At 39.9% G+C, this 12,407-nt stretch overlaps 2 protein-coding genes across 6 annotated transcripts in view; one reads left to right on the top strand and one right to left on the bottom strand.

The window, feature by feature from the left end:
- Positions 1-904: 904 nt before the first annotated feature.
- si:dkey-93l1.9 (ninjurin-2) lies at positions 905-5,479 on the top strand. Of its 3 annotated transcripts, none has more exons than XM_036212972.1 (3): positions 905-1,155; positions 3,020-3,236; positions 4,763-5,479. In XM_036212972.1, exons 1-3 carry the CDS (start codon positions 1,093-1,095, stop codon positions 5,032-5,034), a joined length of 552 nt encoding a protein of 183 aa, XP_036068865.1. In that variant the 5' UTR covers positions 905-1,092; the 3' UTR covers positions 5,035-5,479. The 3 variants fall into 3 exon arrangements, with proteins under 3 accessions (XP_036068865.1, XP_024147995.1, XP_024147994.1); XM_024292227.2 differs by lacking the exon at positions 905-1,155 and having other exon boundaries at positions 2,745-3,236; positions 4,763-4,898; positions 4,970-5,479; XM_024292226.2 differs by lacking the exon at positions 905-1,155 and having other exon boundaries at positions 2,752-3,236.
- A 2,561-nt stretch (positions 5,480-8,040) lies between these two features.
- flna (filamin A, alpha (actin binding protein 280)) overlaps positions 8,041-12,407 on the bottom strand; it is a 51,205-nt gene continuing 46,838 nt past the window's right edge. For all 3 annotated transcript variants that reach the window (XM_024293958.2, XM_024293961.2, XM_024293960.2), the window contains 6 exons: positions 11,615-11,730; positions 10,909-11,041; positions 10,652-10,828; positions 10,019-10,237; positions 9,750-9,947; positions 8,041-9,247 (listed from right to left, as the gene is read on the bottom strand). In XM_024293958.2, coding sequence (XP_024149726.1) covers positions 9,063-9,247; positions 9,750-9,947; positions 10,019-10,237; positions 10,652-10,828; positions 10,909-11,041; positions 11,615-11,730 — 1,028 coding nt within the window. In that variant the 3' untranslated portion in view covers positions 8,041-9,062. The remainder of the gene's footprint in view (positions 9,248-9,749; positions 9,948-10,018; positions 10,238-10,651; positions 10,829-10,908; positions 11,042-11,614; positions 11,731-12,407) is intronic.

Here is a 12,407-nt window from a genome sequence, read left to right as displayed (position 1 = left end):
GCGTAGGGTCTGACAATGGGTTCAAGGATTTCTTCTGGATACCTTATGGCAGTCAGAGCACCATTTCCTAGGCAGTAGAGGTCTGTGCCCACTGAGCCATCCAGGGACCGAAGCTTTCATAAACTTGATAGCTATAAAATAGAACTACTTCTTGTCGGTTCCAAATCCACCGTCATTCCCCTCTGACCTTTGACATCAACAAGGCATTTCCACTTGCAGAACTGCAGCTCTCTGGATATTTTCTCTTTTTCTGACCATTTTCTGTAAACTCTAGAGATGGTTGTGGGTGAAAATTCCAGTCAATCAGCAGCTTCTGAAATACTCAGACCAGCCTGTCTGGCACCAACAACCATGCCCCATTCAGGCCGGTTTGAACTGTTGCAGATTGACTTGTCCATGTCTACATGCCTAAATGCATTTAATTACTGCCATGTGATTGGCTTATTAAAAATTTGTCTTAACAAGCTGTTGGACAAGTATGACTAATAAAACGGTCAAGGATGCATGTCCCCCATCATGAGAAAAAGGCCATAAGAAGATGCTAAAAACACAGTTTTGATCAGAGTGGATCTTTAAACACAAACAGCCAATTAATTTAGAACGACTGTAGTCCGATAGAAAATGGTCATTTATTCTTAGATCAAAACAATCCAATCCAGTTATGGGAGAGTTGATGATTGTTTCATTATTCTGTTGTCATGCACAAAGTAACACACTGACAAAAAAACTATCGAGAAACAGTATCTTTTCTATTTATAGCTATAGTTCCCATGGCAAGCAATAAACAAAGGTGTGTTGTTCCAAAATAAATGAATCCATTTGTTTCAGGCCCTCAGGGCTCCTAATAAGGCATTTTAGCTAATTGGATAACTGTGATTTTATAGCCACTGTTAAAATGAGGGTGTCATGATTAGTTTGACAAACATACATCCCAAATAATTTTATTGGTATAGAAGAGAAATCTGAAACGTGTGAGAACTCTGAAGTTAGGAGCAAGAATAGCTGTCAGACAGGTAAGTGGTGGCCACGCCTTCATCTGCAAGGAGCTTTGTGACTTTGTGGAAGTTTCCCGTGAGGTCGTGGAAGAAAAGGATGGCTGCGGTAATCGAGCTGAACGAAGAAGAAATGGCTCTGAAAGAGACTGAAGACATCCAGGTGAGGAGCACAGCACTCACACACATGTTCTGTTGAGACAAATGTGGTTAACAAGCCTGAGGTCTGTGCATCTTCATGGAGATTCTTGGCGCTATGAAGTCTAAATCTGTTGTTCAGTCGGGAACTGCTGTACCTGCTGCACTTTGATTTGAATTTATGTTAACAGAAAAGATCAATGTTTTCTTGGATTGTTTCACAAAGTGATCCATTTGGTTTGTAAATGTGTTTGTCTTGATCTAAAGGCAGAGAAACAAGTTCTGAGAAACACCTGTGTCGAGGGATCCGGCTGCACACCCACACGGTGACATAATCAAAAATACCTGACTAACATGTGCAGACACTTTTTTATTTCAGAAATAATTCACAGTTTTTCTAATGATTGAAAGTGAAAAGTGAAGTTAAAGAGAATCAGCTGAATTTGGACAAAACAAGAGTGGTTAAATAGAGACTAGATTAAATTGTCATATCAAGACTACAAACTTTAGATAATAAATTCAAACTATATTATAGGTTATTTTATTTTTTTAGGGTTTTATTATTTTTAATTTGTTTTTAAATTAGTGTATTTGAGTGTGTTGTTCTGTTAGGACTTCAAATGTGTCGCATGTCAGAAACATAAATGTACCATACTACTTCCCTTTAGACTTTGTATTCGTCTCCACTCAACTTTGCTTTCTGCAGCTTTAATTGTAAATAAGTTATAACACTTGTAGTTTAAGCTTCATCTTGTACATTTTTTGTCCCACTGGATGATCTGTTCAAAGTGCTCTGGCTACACCTATTGCTTAATGTTATTTAGGTAAAAAAAAAAACACTGGGAAACAGAAAGCATGTATGGCCTTTTCATACACATGTGTTCTTCATGTTTTAGGCGTGTTTCCTGAGCTGCAGACAAACAACAGGTTGAGTCTTGATGAGTCATTTGACACGCATGACTCACCTCTCCCCTCTCAGTTCACATTGCAGAAACAATTTGCAGGTCTGGGTCTGTAGAAACCACGCTACAGATGCTAATAGAAAAACTGGGCTTAAAGTCCCCCATGACAATTTTTTTTAATTTTATAAACATTCCCAGTAGTGAATTAATTATGATTATGAAATTTTTAATCAAAATCCCACAACCTAAATGCCTTGAAAAGTCATTTTTCATGTTGATATGAATCCTCTGTTTCCAAAATCTCCTCTGAGGGGGCGTGGCTTTTGGAGCAGAGCTGAGCAGCCTAAACCCCCGTTTGATTATGATAGCTCTGTGTCTCGCTTAAATAATCTTCACCAATGTTACATAAAAACATTAAGCTAAATTGGTAATGTCCAGCCTGTATCGTTTTGAGCCGGATGTCAGCTGGGACGAGGAAGTGAAGATCTTTATGGACCGAACTTCCTCCAAATGACTGCGGTCAAATGAGCCGCCGTTCACATTTCCGTGGTCACATCAAGAAGCTCCGTGGAGTCTGGTGGAGATTTTCCAGCGTTCTCAGTCCTGCTACCGTAAGTATTGGATGAAACTCACACCAAAAATCCAGTGATGCTGATTTGACCACAGAAATGTGAACGGCGGCTCATTTGACTGCAGTCAATGTGAAGATACCATCTTCTCTTCTCCAGAACCTGAACTAGACACGCTAGGAACAGATGAGGGTTTAGTGCATGTGCAGCAGAGCTGTTGATGGAAAGAAAATCCTTCATTCAAACAGAGTCTGTGACAGTTGGATTTGCAGAGATTTTAAAGGAGACATATTAAGAAATGCAAAAACAAAAGGATTTATTATTACAAGTTTTCTCTTTCATAAGAAAAATTCCACGCAGACATGTTAAAAACTTGAGATTTTCTCGTCTCCTGTTGACCTCTGATCTGTTTTCACAGGCCAGATCACTTCGCCGCATGGACTATAACATGTATGCCACAAAGAAGAGTGCCGCTCAGAGCATGCTGGACGTTGCTCTGTTGATGGCTAACTCGTCCCAGCTGAAGACCCTCCTGTACGTGGGACCACAGTACCGCTTCTACATCCCCCTAATTGTGCTGCTGGCTCTGTCTATGACCCTACAGGTCGTAGTGGGGCTCTTGCTTGTCTTCATAGGCAAGTCACTCACACTTTTTTCGTTTAATACGCCGAATAAATGCTAGTTTGAGATGTCTGCTTTAACTCCATACTCTGTGAATTAGACATCTTCACACTGGACAGATAATCTCTGGAGTCTGTGACAGCATTCTGGAGTATTGAAATGGGTTCACTTTATTTACTCCGCCCACCTGAACAATGTTTTTGACAATGGGATATTGGTAAGACAAAAAAGCGTGAACATTTATTGAGCTCACCCATTGAACCCACCTAACTTGCAATCAAAGCCGGTCCATTTTCTAAACCTTCCCATTCAGGGTCATGGGGTTGCTGGGGCCTATCCCAGCCATTGTTGTGCAAAGGTTCAGCAAATAGAAGTCAGAGTCACCAATGATGCACAAATTTGATAACTAATAACTTTAAAGTCATGATTGAAAAAATCCCCTCCTTTGGGGTATTCACTAATACCTAAAGTAGCATAGTGCATGAAGACATTCCTAACTCCAGGCTGTAAAAACATTTAATTTTTCTTCTTGGTGTTAAACTTGTTAAACGAGAATAAGACTTTATTCTGCCTCCAGGGGTCTTTAGAAGAACTGCAACGTTTGGTACTTTCTTGTTTGGGAACAGAAGGAGGGGATTAAATTCTGATTCTATCTAGTGTAAAATGGTCTAATTTTTAAACAAAAATTATCTGTAGGTGGTTTGATTTCAATTCTATAACTACAGGAAGCTATATTTTTATGAACCTCATCAGTTAACAGTTGCGCTTGCTAGTGTACCCTGGAAAAATGTATGAATTCTAGAATATCTTCATTGAGTATGAATGATAGCATATTCACTTCATTTTCCATTCATGGTAAGCGGTCAGGTTAAGCCATTTATTGTTAAACAACAGTCTTAACACTCTTTAAATCATAATGACAACAGAGACTTCCCAAATGACCCTGTTCTAAAGTGTTTGTTCTCTTTTTGCATCAATAATATCTTGAAGTCTCTTGTGGTCATTGTGGATGAGGTTCTTTATTTTCTCTAGAGGTAAAACAGTCCATTCTTCTTGGCAGAAAACCCATAGACCGTTTTGTATGCTGTACATACTGTTTATATACAGTCAATGAGAAAACTTCAAGTTCCTTTAAATTCTTGGGCTGTCTTGCTTGAACTGAGATCTGCTCAGAGTGGCTCAATGATACTGAGGTCAGGAAACTGAGACGACCACTCCAGAACCTTCACCTTATAGTTACAGTAAACATTTTTGTAATCACAGTTTGGTTTCAACACAATTCCTCACTTTCCACTTCTTTAAAGTTTGAACACTGCTGTTTTTGTGCTATCATTCACATTCTTTAAAAAATGACTAAGAAATCTTCATTTTTTTCCCAGGGTTTGTGAACTTATATTTAAGCACAACTATATTTCGTATGCAATTGGCCACCAGGGGGCACTGGTGCCAGACTTTTTTTAACCACCTCTTTTACCTAAACTGCCAAAAAGATTTCATTAGGGAAAAATTGACTTGTTGTGCTTTACCTTTGTGTCAGCAGCCAAGTACAATCTGAATGATGAACGGAAACACCCCAAACTGGAGAGGATGAACAACGCTGCCACCGTCTTCGTCTTCTTCACCGTCCTCATCAACATCTTCATCACAGCACTGGGATTTCAGGGCAGCACTGTCAGGTGGGCCCTCAGTGAATACAAACACCAGGCTTTATTTATTTTTTTTCTGACTTCTTTTTTTCCTCTCCCAGCCCCGCATCGTCAGCCCCCGTTCAAATGTCTGTACCAAACTTCATCCCCCTTCCTGTTGACCTGAACAACACAGGAGGACATTAGAGCCCTTTTGGACCAAACCTCCACCGACCTTGACTGGTCCATGTTTCAGCAGCAGGATGCTTGGACTCTAAACACTTCCTCTTCCAGACTAATTTTTGTGAAGAGGTTATGGCAGCAAAGATTTGTTCGCTTCATTAAAGATAACCCAAATCTGATTTTTTATTTCACTGTAGTTTCAACCCAGCAATACTTTTTATTTTTTTCTCTTTCTCTAAAATAAACAAACTGTAATATTTTCCTTTTGATACAAATTCAGAAGTTCTGTAGTTTTGTTCAATGTGCTAAAAGTGTGTACAACCTCATCACTCCAACATGAGTCACTTCTTAGCTAAATGCTCAAAGAATGAAAAAAATCAAAAACATTTTTTGATTATTTATTTAATTCTAAGTATTTCAAAGGAATAATTAAAGATGCAGTAACCTTTTTTGGTTTATTTGTTCTGAACAAACAAAAAATACTCAAATGCCAGAACACTGTCATGGGGTTTAGAGGTACATAAATATATAAAGAAAGTTCAGGTCAAAGATTGAAAAAAAAATTGTTCAAAACATTTTTGAAGATAAAAAGAGAAACAGATGTCTTAAATTCATTTAAATTGTTATTTAGATTATAAATATGTCAAAACTCACGTTTCTCCATCTTTCTTTGGTGCACTTGCTAACATTCGTGCTCCATAATTGTAAAAACTTAATGGATCAAAACCTTAATTAAGGAGGAGCCAAACATGATATTACATGCTTTATATTGTCACGTTTCTTGTATTTTTGTAAGCATAAAAACAACATTTTCTGAATCTTTTATTTGGACTCAAAATATATGGGACTTCAAACCAAAGGGCGTTTTTACCTGTGAAGGTAAAACAACACTCCGGGTAATGTAATTAATATTTTAAAAATGAAATAGGTCTATGTTTGAAAAAAAACAACAAACTTTTAATTTCTTTTGTTGCTTTAAGACCATGGAACACTTTGCTAAACTCTACAGAGGATTAAAGATTTGTGGCGGCCATGATGCAGCGATCAACCTCTGACTGAAGGATCGCAGGACCGGTTCCCCCCTTGCCTAAATGTGTCCTTAAGGAAGACACTGAACCCCACATTGCTTTTGGTGTTTATAGGGAATGTGACCCTTCTGCTCTCTCATGGGGTCCTGATGACCCCACCCTTACATTGATGTGTGATCCTTCCCATGACAAAGGTAGACAGAATTTTATGTCTGTAAAGATAAAAAATCCTTGAAAAAAAAGTTCAGCTGCTGTCTTGTGGGGTCCAGATGATCCCACTTTTAATGTAAACATGCCTAGGATAGCACATGGGTTAAGCACATTTTAGGCCTTAAAAGAAGTAGTAAAGTACCATGTTTATGTCTTATTAAATAATAATTATGATTTTTTCTCCCACTTTTCCTGACATTTACAATGTATATCCATTATTAATTCACATGTAATTCATACTTGGTGATGGTAAACTACTGATGTCCTGGGGCGGACTGATGGAGGCGTGGCTGCCAGTACACACCTACGGCCCGTAGACACACCCTCTGACATCACCGGGACATACACATACCAGTGGAGCCACACCGGAGGCAGGAAGGGGTCGTGCATCAGGACACAACAGTCGAGCGGGGGAAGCGGGGTTCAAACAGTTGACCCTTTAATCATTGGCCGACCTGCTCAACCATCTTGAGGCTCAATTTTATGCAACAACTGATGGGATGTCTGAAATTTTAAAATACATTTTTTTATTTTTAAACTACACTTCTGAATAAGAAAACTAATTTTATCTATACTAACTTATTCTACTAACTAAATGTTGTGTTATCTGAAAAGGAAATTCAGTCGTCGTTACAGGAGCTAAAATAAAGAAATTTAAAGGAGGGAAAGGAAAAAAATAGTAACTGGATCTTGTTTTAGTGAATTAAACTCCAAAATTAGGAATGCCATAATTCTTGGTTTAAAACCGTTCTGTATGTTACACCTCTACTAAATTCATTGAGAAGTGTATTGTTGCATCTCTACAGAACATCAAACATTTATTGTGATAAATTTAGGGATTTGCTTTTTTTAAGTTTACACTAGGCTTCGTATAATCCAACTGAAAAGGTTTACTTTGTTATTCATTAGCAAATAAAAATGTGCCTTATAAGTTTTTTTTGTTGTTGTGCAATACACAAATCATAATAAAAGGAAGTTAAACTGTGACCAAAAAAATGCAGTTTAACCATAATTGTTGCATGAAATGATACGTATTAATCAAGATAGTCTCAACTCCTCCATCAGTTTTACGTCTGTTCTGTCGAGGCTCAGCATCTAACAAATCATTTAGAAATCCAGTTATGGTTCAAACTCGTGTTTTTGTGATTTATCTTTTCAAATTCAATAATTTCTCAAACTATTGAGACATTTGTTTTTGAAACTTTAGAGAAATCCATTATTTCACATCTAAAGCAGGGGTATCAAACTCATTTTGGTTCAGGAGCCACATCCAACCAGTTTGATCTCAAGTGGACCGGACCGTTAACTTAATCGCAAAATAACCTATGGTCACCATATCTGTAAGTTTGGTTTTTTTCAGTTGGGGGGGGAAAAAATGCCTCAACCTAGTAACCTAATCACTTAAAGATTGGATTGCATTGATTTTGACATTTTGGTAAATGTGGCATCACACCACCAGATAATTTTTATAGCAATGTAATAGTGAGGCTGGTGGGGAACCAAACTGCATTTTACCCAGACGGGACATTTGAAAGAATTACCGTTTATGCAGCAATTTATTTTCCTTTGCTTCCCCTAGTGGCAAAATTGGACATTGCACCCTTTTCTTTAAATAACCATAATTGTCCACGGTAATGGAACCATGACTGGACCAGATTAAACCATCTGGTGGGCCAAATACAGCCCACATGTCTGACACTCGTGGTCTAGAGAGTTTCACATAAAGTTGAATTCGTTTTTGCATGTTACTCAGTGAAGACAAAACAGTGTTTGACTGACAGAAAAATACTTTATTGTGTATCAAAATACTGACTTACAATCACTTTAAAGCCTTTTTTCATTCATGGCAAAATCCATTTTTAGTTCTGAAAGGCAGATAAGCCGCAAAGTGAGTGAGAGGAACAAATCGAGGGAGAAGTGGGGGTGGGTCATTGTGACTCTGGTTAACTTGACCTCCTCTGAACAGAACTTCCCTTTTTGAACCTGTTCATTCGTCACTGACAGTTCTCCAATCAGAACCCAGATGCCGACTGTTTCCTGAATCTGAAAACTTTCAGTGACTGCGGGAGTTTTGGCATCAGAAGGATTGAAACAAAATCCGTGTGGAGCGAGCACAGCTGCAAGAAAGCACCACGAGCCTTCCTCCTGTGTTCAAGCTTCTCCACTCCTCCTCTTCCTCAGAACAACAGAGGCAACAACTGGGTCACACTTAGCAGCAAATAAACAACCAGGTTAGTTAAAGATCATCATGAACACCACATGCTGGGGAAAGCAAGCCGTCACTGAACATGCAAGACCGCCCCTGGACAAACTACAAAGAACAACCTTTAAACGAGCCGTTAGATCTAAGGGAAGCATGAAGCTCTTAAAGTCTGACCCGGTTCTGAAGCCGGTGGATCCGTTCTTCACAAGGAAGTTACAGTAAATGTCAACCTTCCAGCCAGAGCAGGGCCCATCACCTACACCTGTTCTTCTATCCCGACGATCTGCTTCAACTCAGACTGGTCTAATCCAACACCCACCGAAGGGGGGAAGCGAGGAACAGCCGAGCGCTACTTTACAGTAATAAAAAGGTGCATCTTTCTCCCCCTAAAGTTTTCTGATTGTTGTGAAGAGCAGAATGAAACAAGTGCAGTGAAAACTGATTAAACCGCGTCTGAAGAGAGTTGGTTTTAAATAGTTACATAAAACAAGGAAGCTGAATCTGAAAGGGAGAGCGGCGGCGGTCTGTAAACGACAACAGGCAGGACTGGATTCAGTCGTTCGTAACAGTGGTAAGGCTTGATCTGTGGCTTTAGACGGTGATGTGGTAGGGGCTGCCGGGGATATGATCGTCTCCCCATTTCACCACCAGGATGTACTCCCCCTTCTCCTTCAGCTGGTAGCTCACATTGTACACTCTGTTGCCCAAATGCTTCACTAGGATTTCCTCGCAGGGGACCTTCGGGCCGTCCACGCCGACCAGGAGCATGTTACGACCTGACGGACAGACGGAAGAAAACCATTTTAATATGAACAAATGTTATTTTGTCAAAACTGTATTCATTTCCAACTTCCTCCATTTATATCTAAACATTTAGTTCATTTATTAGATTAACAAAAGCAGATATTCAGATATCCAGATATTTCCCAGATTTAAAACAATTTAAAAGTATTTAGAAAAAAAAAATCCAGGGGCAATGTACTTCCATACTTTTAAAGTTCATTTGACATTTTTCGAGGTTTTAAAATGTAAAATTTAAAGGTGTTCTCCAGGGTTAAGTGCAGAGAGGTTAGGATCCAAAACATGTATTGTTCATTTAATCCAACTTAATCCATAAAAACCCAGACTGATTTTTACTTAAAAATAAATGTGGAAAATACCACAAACCAAGTTGACCACAGAAAACATATTTTGACAGATGTCACTATAGAGTCTTATGGGTTAAGATTCTACAACTATGGTTATAGAAAATGAGGATGTCACCTATTCAGGACTCACCTGCTTTGCTGCAGTCCACACAGAAGTTGTTCTTCTGACCGATGAAGCCTTTGGTCAGGCCTGGACCTTTAGCCACCACCTTGCTGGCATCAGAGTGGACAGGAGCTCCCTGCTGAGAACAGCTGATGGCTCGGGTCACTGGGTCGACCATGACTGAGGAGGTTTCGTGCATACTGTGGCTGGAAACCAGCTTGGAACCTGAAGAAGAAATCATTAGTTTTCCCCACGTCTTTGAGTTTAAATTCCAAAAATCAAATCCTTTTCCTGACCTGTGATCTTTGCTTTGAAGGGGCTTCCCACGATGTGGTAAGGGCCGCCATATTTGATGGAGATTAGATAGTTGCCAGGGGCCATCGGGGTGTATGTGACCTTGTAACCCTCAGGGCACTCCACACAGTCCATCTTCACCTTGGAGGGCCCGTCAATGGTCACGGCCAAGGCGCCAGGGCCCGCAGTGCTGGTGTTCACCACAAACTCGCATGCAGTTCCTTGAGGATTGGAGAACAGTTGTAATTTACCTCCCTAGTATTATCCAAACACATTGATTTAAGGTTCTCACAGTTCCCACCCTTTTTAAGCCATTTTTCGTGCATAAAGAAAATGCTGATTCTAAATCCAACAGTTTCCGATTTAAACTGTCTTGTGTTGCCAAATACAAGATATTTTATTTAGATGCAATCTTTAAGAATTGCACAAGAAGCCAGTTATAATTATTGGCTTAAAAATGTTAATATATTTAGACTTGATTGGCTTCAGGAGGCTCTCAAGTTATTTATTAAAAAATGGAACTAAAATGTGTAACTGTGAGGTTTGCAGTTGATTACCGTTCAACATTTATGAGACTGAAAACACTAAAAACGAGTTCTACCACGTGTAGTTAACTCATCTCATAGGTGTGTTACCTGTGGTGCCTCCCTCTAGTCCCGCCCCGTAGGCAGAAACCATTCCTGGGTCTCCAGCCTGACCCGTCTCTCCCACTCGGATCTTGAAGGGACTTCCTGGAATGTGACTTCCGTTGAACTTCACATCGATCAGATACAGGCCGTTCTCTCTGGGGATGAACCGAACTGCGTACTTATCTGGACAAAGAAGATTGGAAAAGCTCAGGGATGGGGAAACCAGGGTTTAAGCTGAACTGCGGGGGCTTGTCCGGGATTACCTTGATCGATCTCTGTGACGCAGCACTCCTCCAGAGCCCCAGAAGGACTGTGGACTTTAGCATCAATTACTCCTTTAGCGCCGTTCAGGCTGACGGCGAACGATGCCGGTTGGTTCACCTTCAAACCCGACTCCTGCTCGACGACAACATACTCACACACTCAGAAGCTGCATCTGCAGCAGAGACGCCACACCCACTCCTCTGAACAACCAGAAAGTTACCCCCCCATCTTACCTGGAGGCCGCTAACAGGGCTAAAGAGGAGGGCTGGTTTTGTGAAAGACAGGAAGGAGACTGAAGAAAAGCAGCAAAAATTTGGACTTTACGTCTTTGCAGTCAGATTTACAGAGAGGAAAAGCAGCCCGTGTTCAACCTCTTTAACCCTTTAGCGCCCCATCACACTTTCAGGAAGCTGTTGGGAGCCTTTAGAATGAGGCACGAGAAACACACACAGTCCTCTTGTATCCCAGAAGCCTTTGCACTGCCTGGCAACGCAGCAGCAGCTGATTTGATGCATCCGAGAATTCTCATCTTCTAAAAGCTTCAGTTTAAAGAAGCTCAAACCATCACAACTTACTTTAAGTTACTTCATCTGTTCTGATCGTTACAGAGCATAAACCAAAATGTTGCGCTGCTGCTGCATTGTGAGCCGAGTGCTGTGGCCTGGTGCGTGAGCACATGGATGTGTGTGCGCCTCAGAGCCTCACCTGAAGACTGGCAACAGTGAGACGGCGAGCGTCATCTGATGGCGAGGTCACCGGGACGATGAAGGGGCTGTCAGGGATGTGCTCGTCGTTGAAGCGGATGGAGACCTCGTAGTCGCCTACAGAGGAGAGGATCAGAACTTTATTGCTTTGAAGATGTTCTAAATAAGAGCTACAGTGCTACCCGTGTAAAGCCATCTATCAAAATTGAGATTTTAGGTTAAAAAAGCAAAATATGTTTGCATTTGGTTGATTAAAATTATGTTTTTTGAATTAAAATACAATTATAAACCTAACAAGAAGAAACTCAAAAAAGTTGAAATAAAACTTTTCAGAAATGTAGTTAATCTAACCGAGTAGCTGCCTTCCAACTTCCCCCAATCCCTCAAACTGAGCATGCTCTGATTGTTGCAGGTAAGACAACAGTCTGCAACCTTCAACACTCACAGCCAATCAGGTTGATTTATCACAAAGTCTTACTTCACTCATTAGAAAATAAGACACTGGTTTGTATTTTTGCTGTTGTAACCATTATGATAAATATAAATGTTCTATTGTTTTACTGGCATAAATAAAACTAAACACTTCTTTGGAAATATAAAATTGTTAACTTGACAAAGGTTCACATACTTTCAAAATAAAATACAGTAACATATGATCATCTCAACGCAGCAAATGTAACTAGTGTGACGTTAGAAGTGATTAAAGTAAAACTTTATTTTACTGTTAGTGATGCATACCTGCCAAAAAATGTATAACAATTTAAATCAGTGAATCTGTATTTTCTAAACCACCT

The sequence above is a fragment of the Oryzias melastigma genome, linkage group LG7 (assembly GCF_002922805.2).
Source record: "Oryzias melastigma strain HK-1 linkage group LG7, ASM292280v2, whole genome shotgun sequence".
NCBI lineage: Eukaryota > Metazoa > Chordata > Actinopteri > Beloniformes > Adrianichthyidae > Oryzias > Oryzias melastigma.
This window is presented reverse-complemented; position numbering and strand designations above follow the sequence as displayed.

Coding starts and splice junctions, on each gene's coding strand:
- si:dkey-93l1.9 (XM_024292226.2), top strand. CDS start 2,900: ATGCAAAAACAAAAGGATTTATTATTACAAGTTTTCTCTTTCATAAGA. Junction 3,237..4,762: donor GCTCTTGCTTGTCTTCATAG/GCAAGTCACTCA, acceptor TTGTGTCAGCAG/CCAAGTACAATCTGAATGAT.